The 9,666-nt window shown below is 35.1% G+C and overlaps 1 protein-coding gene across 2 annotated transcripts in view; it reads right to left on the bottom strand.

Annotated features, from left to right (window-relative positions):
• Window positions 1-4,526: 4,526 nt before the first annotated feature.
• Window positions 4,527-9,666, bottom strand: part of LOC307270722 (heparanase-like) — a 9,893-nt gene continuing 4,753 nt past the window's right edge. The window contains exons 7-12 of one of the 2 annotated variants that reach the window (XM_080054606.1): window positions 9,057-9,150; window positions 8,604-8,710; window positions 7,972-8,086; window positions 7,344-7,468; window positions 6,680-6,832; window positions 4,527-5,757 (exon numbers count right to left, since the gene is read on the bottom strand). In XM_080054606.1, coding sequence (XP_079910732.1) covers window positions 5,598-5,757; window positions 6,680-6,832; window positions 7,344-7,468; window positions 7,972-8,086; window positions 8,604-8,710; window positions 9,057-9,150 — 754 coding nt within the window. In that variant the 3' untranslated portion in view covers window positions 4,527-5,597. The remainder of the gene's footprint in view (window positions 5,758-6,679; window positions 6,833-7,343; window positions 7,469-7,971; window positions 8,087-8,603; window positions 8,711-9,056; window positions 9,151-9,666) is intronic. The other variant, XM_080054607.1, reaches the window with a different exon arrangement.

The raw sequence follows: 9,666 nt of genomic DNA, 5'->3' as shown, positions 1-9,666 counted from the left end.
ATCTGCATGTCTGTGTATCACTGATGACGGCTTCTGTTTGCAATCAATAAAAATCAACTGAGAATCAGAATATTGTCTCGTCTGGTATTTTATTAACTGCACTAGACACAATAATATTTCAGTTTCCACACATATTGAGTCTTTACTGGATTATCAGCAAGTTTTTGAGCCTGAACATTTGTTTTTTCCAAGTGGTACATAAAAACAGACCAACATTATAACTGATATTTCATTTAAGTCTCTCGATCTCAATGAGATTTTCTTAACAGATAAATAAGGATTGAAGAATTTAAAATACCGGTTTAATTTTTACAGATTTACTCTTTTCAGTAAATTAGACTCACAACCAAGAACACTGACACAGAAATATCTTTATATCTTTATACAACTAAATTGATAGAACATATATTTTAGACAAAATTAGAATCAATGTTTAGAATAAAAGTGATTTTCAGCATCTGGTAGAAATAACAATACTTTTGGAGATAAGTGAAGGATGATTTATTTTTATTGTTTGAACTTCTACCTCAAATATGGCATGGTAAAGCAGTTTTTCAATATAAGAAATAATCAGTTAAGGAGTGTGATCACCGACAATTTAAAACCTGTTTGTTCTCTAGGTAAGAGAGAGTATTTGCTGAGCCATTGTGTTGGCCTAATAGCACATTAAAACACTGCAGCAGACAGCAGTGTTCCCACTTCCCAGTGAGTTTCTCTGCTTATTTTTAATATGTTTTCATTGTTTATTGTTATGTTAGAAATGTTTTATTATTTTAAACTGTGTTAATTAATTTAGTAATCACATCAAGTTTTTATTTGAATGGAGAAGACAACCAGCAGTAGTGTGTCCTTTTGTCCAGCAGATGGCGGCAGTGTGTCAGAAAAACAGAAAGGAGACGAGCAAGACCAGTGCAGATTATACAATAGTAGTAAACACTTAGAAATCTGATCAAGAGCAATAATCAAACAGAGAAAAACAGACCATAGACACAGGTAAGTCAATTAAAAAGTAATCTTTCAATTAATGCTCGTTTAGATGCCATAATTATACAGCAATTCTTCCAATTTGTCTGTGATAATGCTCCAAAGTTAATGGGACAATAAAAGTGTAGCAAATACAAAGGATATCATATCTTTTTGTAGTGTTATATCAATAGTTAATTTGTAATAAAGCAGCAGGGCGTGTTAATATGACTTTATGTGGCTTTTGAGATTGGTATGTGTTTGTTGACGTTTTTATTATGTTTACCTCTGTGCAGCATGTGATTTGATATATTTTGGTTGGATATTGTTACAGAATATTGTATTAGTTTTCCTTGGTTTGAGGTGGAGTTGTGGATTTTGGGAAACACTCACTCACCATAAAATTCGTAAAATTAACTATTGTAAACTTTGATGAGAATAAATAATGCTTTATTGATATAACAGTTTGGGCCGGATCTGATTTCAAGAGAATGAGAGAACCAATACTGTAGATTTGAAGGGATTACATTTAGAGGACATAAGCTTTTTTTTGTTATTGCAATATTGCCATGTTTACTACGTGAGATGTAATTATTTGATCTTTAATTGAGAATCTCAAGGATTCAAGGATTATTCTTTAGCTTTCCGCGCTTAAAATCTAAAACCTTGTGAATAACACAAGGTGAGATAATGGCCATGACATGACCAAATATTAACTGGCCATTATTACAGTGGACCCCAGTCATCAGCTTACCTTGACATTAGAGACTCAAGGCCCCAACTCGACAGTATCCAGCAGAGAAGACCGTCCATTAGTTCCTGCAATGGCAAACAAAAGATCCAGGTTATCTTATTGTCCTTTTACAAATATTAAAAAAACTTCAAGGTACTGGCAACATACAATTAAAACCAATGTTAGTCTGTATTGTATGATCGAGAAATAAAAAATCAATAAAAGAATTGTATGTGTAACTTTATGTAATGCTTTCTATACGACACTTCTTGTCTTGCATCGGTTCGGTGGATTAATTAGGGGGTGAGGATTCATTTAATTTAAGTAGCAATTTACGGGTGAAGATGTTGCTTATCAATAAACCGAGATATTGTAGCTACTTTGCGCTGCTAGCTTATCAATATTAGTATTGACCGACATTACTGCAAAGCTATTCAAGTTATTTCAATAATGTTGTAGCTTCATACACACAGTTACAAAGTAGAGGTTAAATGTAAAATTCTAAAAACTTTCAATTTGATTACAAAATACTGAAAATGTAACATTACCTTTCGGCAGAGGCGTTCTCCTGTTCGATGGTCATCAGTCCGGTCATGGAGGGAAAATGACAATGGCGGAGCTGGGGCAAGAATACATGATAAACTATGACCCGATAGTTGCTAAAACAAACTGGTCAGACTCAGGAGTGAATAGCACATTACTATAACAGTAAGACAATAGGTAGCAAATAAAATATATTTTTTAATATGTAATAATAATAATTTTTTAGCATTGGGAAAAATATTTCCAATTGTGCTTTAAATAGCTGATCGGCTCAACCCCACTGTAAACTACCAGCCGTTTCTGAAAAACATGTGCAGCATATAATACAATATAGGCTGACATTTACAAAACTAGTGCATAACAAATTACTATAACAGTTAATAATAATAAAATATTTCTTAATACATTTTCTGTCCGTCTCTTTCTCTCTCCACTGCACACTCAGTCAATCGAAATTAAAGCAACTTGAATGCTATGTCAACAATCTCACAATTGCAGGGCCGTTTTAAACTACCTGTTACCTACTGTAGTAGCTTAATTAAACATAGGCTACTTCACTAGGACAATGAGTTGATGTAAATTAAATTGTTCCAAAAGGCTAACCTTATACTAGTTGCTAGCTAGAAGCGGAGTTTGAGACTCGTCTGACACTGCATTAGTCAACGGAGGCAGACGTCAATTAAAGACTTAAATCATCATATCTCACTGAGTTTTCAACCGATTTCCAAGCGGTTTGGTTCGTTACAAATGGCAGAGATGCATTTATTATACTGGATACTTAGTTAAATTAGAAACGTAAGCTTTCACGTAAATGTTTAACTGTATTGTATGTAGAAGGCATTTACATATACGGTATGACCCCCGCAAAGCTAGTTTATTTCCGGTAAATAGAATCATCCGTGATCCGCACAGCGGTTTTTCTTAACGAGCTCATTGTGCAATGCAGTCGCCCCATTGACTATAAAGGATGGCCCACTAATCAAGCTAACAGGCTATGTCAACATTGATAGCTTTAACTTCAAAATGAATGACGTAAAAAAACCGTTGATATCTTTAGCTAGGCTACACTGACCGTTAGCCAGTTCTTCCGTTGAAACGCAAAACTCACGGTTCAGTCGGTTGTCCCTTGGTGTTATCTGTAGCATCTTCATCTCCAGTTTTTCCTCCAAAGACACAGAAGAAAAATTAAGATCCAGAAAAGAGAAAATAATCCGCCTCGTTTCTGGTTATAATGTCCCATCGTCACTCAAACCGTTAACGTAACTTTGGCGCCTCAGTGTTACGTCTCATCTGAACGTCTGCTGTCATTGGTCAAAGTCAGAGCTGTTGGTTGTAACGGTCTGGTCTCTGGTCAAATCCGTTTTCTATTTATTTTTTGATTATTTTAAATTATCAAAATTAATGACAACAGTTGTGCTATAATAAATAGCAGATACAATCTTGTGTACTCTTGTGTTGCTGTTAAAAAATATGTAGGCTATAATGGCCTAACATTTTTATTTTTTTAACTTATAAACTATTTAAACCTGCAGTGTGTAGAATTTTGGGTTTTATTTCCTAGCAGATTTTGTAGAAAGTAATTATAATATCCATAAGTACATTTAATTTAATTTTTTTATTATTATTTTTTCCCTTAGAAAGGGTCTCATATATGTCCATATTTCTGCATATTTTGGACCAAGACCTAGTGCCGCCATCTTGAAAGTGTCATAGTTGGAATGTCATCAGGTGCATTGTTTAAAATTTAGAATTGTTCTTGTCCTAGAAGGCCACTGTAGCTTCTGTTATTATTCTAAAGGGTTGGGGTTACCCAATGCAAACTTTCTTGATGTCATATTACACACTGCACCTTTAATTATAAAAGTGTAATAATAATAATTTATGATATAATTTTTTCATCTTAATTGTGAAAGATCTAGAAGGCTTAGCCCTGTTGGCCCATTGATTTACATCAGCTGCACCTGATATGTTGTACAGTGTATATGAATTTTCTGAGATTTAAGTCTTAAATTAAAAGGAAAAACATCCTCAGTCATTTTTGTTGCAGAAGAAAACCTGAACCGTGTCTAAAATTGTACATCAGAGTTTTTTTCCCCGTAAATATGTGCTATTTTTTTTAATTTATTTTTTATTTTTGAACATTTATTTATGTATTAATCTGCCTTTACAGTTTACATTCACCACAATTGGTTTGCGTAGAAAGTTATACCTCCTTTGTGAAATAGAATTAGAAAAACACAGAACACAATCTTTTATATATCGTTTATATACATATGAAACTCCAGCATTCGTATGAAAATTACAAAAAAAAAGACAAAAATTCATCCAGTTTGTCCATTCAGTGTTCAGTAGTGATGCCAGTGTGTATGAGAGGTCAGAGGTGAAATGAGAAATACATTTTCCCTGCGTTCCAATCCCCATACTTCCCTACTATTTAGTATGCCAGAAAAATATTTAGGATGTCCCAACTACATGCACCTCAATTGTAGTATGCTGAAAATACATAAATGCCCCACTAACTCCAATAGCATTTTGGAGTATTCATCTTTATTCTTGGCATTTCTCGACATAATGAAAAAAAAATCTTCCTTATCTGATTTTTTTTCTCTCTTGTGGCCCTAAAACTCTTCTGTACTTTAGTATGTAGTGAAGTAAAAAGACTAAAACTCTTCTGTACTTTAGTATGTAGTGTAGTTAAAAGAAAGAGTATGTGATTTGGAACGCAGGGATTTTTTTTCATTATGTCTAGAAATGTCAAGAATAAAGACGAATACTCCAAAATGCTATTGGAGTTAGTGGGGGCATCTAGGTATTTTCAGCATACTACAATTGACGTGCATGTATTGGGACATCCTAAATCTTTTTCTTGCATACTAAATAAATAGTAGGGAAGTATTGGTATTGGAACGCAGGGTGAATGTATCCCTGCGTTCCGAATCGCATACTTTCTACTATATAGTATGTAGAAAAAAGATTTAGGATGTCCCGATTCTTGTGGCCAGATTTAGGATGGTTAGAAGTACCCGGATGTCCTACTTCATCCGGCCAAGATTGTTAGTGTTGAAAACTGCATCCTATTTGGGCGATTCTGACCCACAATCCGGTGCGCACGTGAAGTGACGTCACATCGACGAAGCCTCCATATGAAAACAAACGGGGATGAGACGGATATAAAAGCAAGAGGCAAAGATCAAGGAGCCATGTTAGGATGAAATAAGAGAGTAAAGTATGTCCCAATAGTATGCCTACTGCATCCTAACTAGATTATTTTTATGGTCGGATGTAGTATGTAGAATAGAAAAAAGAAAGAGTATGAGATTCGGAACGCAGGGTGAATGTATTTCTCTCATCACAGCGGTCATACACAGGCTGCAGCCCTAGCTTCTGTAAACACGTGGAAAGCCAATGAGAACGCAGGAATCTGCAGGTGAGCAGACGGAGGGAGAGATCGGCCTTTAAAGTCTGGAAGAGTTTCATCGTCCACCATCTTTAAAACCACTCCGTTCAGTTTCACAGATCTGAAGGAAAACACAGAAGGGTTAATTGAAGTTTATCTGTTTTTATTGTTATTTAAACCAATTTTTTAAAGGCATAAAAAAACCGTATACCCCCCCACACCGACAGACAGACAGACAGACAGACAGACACACACACACACACACTGTTTTGTTCAGATAATTTCGAATTTTTCCTCCTTATATTTTTTAAAATATTTTATGTCAATTTATGTTTATTTCGTTCGTTGCAAGTTTTAGAATTTTTTCTTGTAAATTCATTAATTTATTCCTAGTTAATCTGTGGGTAATGGAGTGTCAATTAATTTTGTATACATATATAAGATATTTACATTTGAAAAAACAGCCATTTACCACATTGAAAGGCTTTTAAAATTAGACTTAAAATAAGACTGTTTTCCGTCGTAAAGGAAACTAAACGCTACTTGTTTTAAACAGTGTCGTTGCTTCACGTTGTAGAAAAGTGGTTAAACGTGACTGTTCAGGTCATGTGACACTAGCAGAGCAGATTCCAGGAGAATTCTGTTATAAAGAGGTTTATTATGTACGTGCACCTGGACCAGCTTTGACATCTCACACACACACACACACACACAGGAAGCATACAGAAACTCACACACACTCTCACATTAATTCATTCAGAGCATCTCACAAATAGACACTCACACACACACAGGAATCACAAACCAACAGAGAGACACTCACTCTCTCTCTCTCTATCTATCTCACAGACACACACACACACATTCAAAAACTCACTCCCAGAGACACACAGACACACACACAGACACAGACACACAGACAGACACACACACACACACACACACACACACACACACACACACACACACACACACACACACACACACACACACACACACACACACACACACACACACACACAGACACACACAGACACACACACCTGGAGTACAGCCCTTCCTCTCCCGGTTGGTCAGACTGGAGAACAAACTCTGTCACTGTGTTTGAGCCGACGGCTTTAGGGACGAGGACCCGGGTTGGACTCTTACTCAGGTTCAGAGAGATCAATGTGACCGCTCCACTGCTGTAAGAACTGCTATTAACAAAGACAGACAGACAGACAGACAGACACACAGACAGACAGACACACAGACAGACACACAGACAGACAGACAGTTAGAACACCATGTCACAGATATAACTGAGAGAAAAAATATATATTGAAGCAACATTTTACTATATTGAGTTCACAAGATACTAAAATGTGAGCACAAGATATTCATTCGTGCCGCGTTTTAATTATGAGATACACTGCAGCAAAGTCTGGAAAGGTAGTAACAGATTCAAACTTCCAGTGTCAATAACTCTTCAGTGAAACATTAATAAAACCCAAACTTATTCATCTTTGCTATGGTCATAAGACAGACAACGGGCTCCAACCTCATTTTGCTCTTCATCCCTCTAATCAGGCTACCTCAAAATCGTACAACATAAATCTAAAATTTAACCAAATGATAATAAAACATAAACATCACTTCAATAAAATAGGAATTAATTAATATAAATAAAATAGATTTAAACTTACATAAAATAACAAGCAGCATTACCTGTGTTTGTTGGTGCAGTGCAGATACAGCCTCAGTCTTTTACTGCGAGAAAAGTCAGAAAACGCTTCAACTTTTAAAACCTCCGGACCAACAAGTTTCTTATAGAGAACAGAGAGCCAGTAATCCTAGAAGAGAGACACATGATATATAATTAAATAATATCCCAAACAAATGCAGTTAATATTTATGCTGGCGTAAATAGGGCTAGTTTAAAAAAGGGCTGTCTAAAGTAAATGTCAAATTTCTTGTCAGAATCAGTGAATATCTCCTCACGATTTGCCACCTGTCTGTACTGTGTGTGCACTGAAAAAATAAATAAATCAAAAGTTATAAACCATTGCAATTTTCTTACAGGGGGGGCACTTGTGGTGTAGTGATTAGACCCCCCCTCCATAGAGTCTCAGTCCTCTTCACAGCAGACCCGGGTTAGAATCCAGCCCGGGTCGTTCTCTGTCTGTCTGTCTGTCTGTCTGTCCTCTTCACAGCAGACCCGGGTTAGAATCCAGCCCGGGTCGTTCTCTGCATGTCATTTCCCTCTCTGACACATTTCATCTCTGTCTCTACAAAAACTGTCTAATAAAGTAAAAAATGGCCCAAAAATAATCTTTGAAAATATAAATGTTCTTACGGGAAGTGGATCCATGTTTTGATCGACCAGGTGATAAAACCCCGAACCAACAAACACCTGTCGCATCACGACGTCTAGCCCGAGTCGAGCTGCAAGGCCCAGTTTATCCAGCCACCTGTGAGTGAGTGAGTGAGTGAGTGAGTGAGTGAGTGAGTGAGTGAGTGAGTGAGTGAGTGAGTGAGTGAGTGAGTGAGTGAGTGAGTGAGTGAGTGAGTGAGTGAGTGAGTGAGTGAGTGAATGAGTGAGTGAGTGAAAGAGAGAGAGAGAGAGAGAGAGAGTCAGGCAGACAGACATTGAGAGAGAGATTGAAGTTAGTTGTTTAAATAAAATAAAATAAAATAAAATAAAATAAAATAAAATAAAATAAAATAAAATAAAATAAAATAAAATAAAATAAAATAAAATAAAATAAAATAAAATAAAATAAAATAAAATAAAATAAAATAAAATAAAATAAAATAAAATAAAATAAAATAAAATAAAATAAAATAAAATAAAATAAAATAAAATAAAATAAAATAAAATAAAATAAAATAAAATAAAATAAAATAAAATAAAATAAAATAAAATAAAATAAAATAAAATAAAATAAAATAAAATAAAATAAAAATAAATGTCCGCTCTCCACTCACATGAATCCTGCTACAAATGTGTCCGACAGCCCAGCCGCTCCTCCTCCATAAGCAGAACTGGTCTCTCCCAACCAGACGGCTTTACCAGGGGCATGAAGGGACACTTTCTGAGGCACCACATGATAAGAAAAATCATAAATATACACAGCATATAGATATAATACTAAAAATAGTTACAGATCAAACCCTGCACTCTCTGTGTGTCCGTACCAGGGAAGGAAATTTACTTTTTCTATTTGACTGGGGCATTAAATATCTTTGTAAGATGACTTTCAACGGCTATTTCATAATGTTCAGCTGTATTTTGCCCTAGTTAGTAATCTCATTGTTGTTATTATTTTTTTTGTTATTATTATTATTATTATTATTATTATTATTATTATTATTATTATTATTATTATTATTATTATTATTATTATTATTATTATTATTATTATTATTATCATTCTTTACCTCCAGGACTTCGTTGGTCTTTACGGCGAGAGAATCCAGAACTTCTGGATCCAGAAAATCCTCCAGAGAAGTGTCTCTGCCGTTCACATAGTAACTGGAGAACGGGAGAGAAAAAAATTAAACTTTTTTTTTTTAAATACTTTTTTCTTTTCTTTTTTTTATTACGTAATGAATTATTTAACACAATTTCTGTTCCTTGAAAGATGGCGGCACGCATAGACACAGCGACCCAGAGCTAAGGATGCCTAGCACATAAATGCATTAACATATCAAAATTAATTGAATTTAATTTTATATCATATTTTGCCACTTTTATTATAATTGTCCAGGTTAAATAACGATACATCAATATGGTAAACTCTCTCTGTATTTCTCAGTATGGCAGCGTTTACAAACTGGTGTCCACCCCCCCCCCCCCCCCTCTGACACTGGTGCAGGAGCTCAGAAAAATCCTCAAGAAATGTTTCAGCAAAGCAGTAAGTGGACGGAGAATATAACATGTTGTTGACTTTAGGTTAATTATTAATAAAGATTGAAACCTGTGATACGAAGTGTGTATAGTTGATACAGCTCAATGATCTCGTATGTGTGTGTATTTAATGTTTAATAG

Source organism: Ammodytes marinus, assembly GCF_949987685.1.
Source record: "Ammodytes marinus genome assembly, contig: scaffold_32, whole genome shotgun sequence".
Classification (NCBI taxonomy): domain Eukaryota; kingdom Metazoa; phylum Chordata; class Actinopteri; order Uranoscopiformes; family Ammodytidae; genus Ammodytes; species Ammodytes marinus.
The sequence above is the reverse complement of the archived record's forward strand: the minus strand, read 5'-3'. Positions and strand labels throughout refer to the sequence as shown.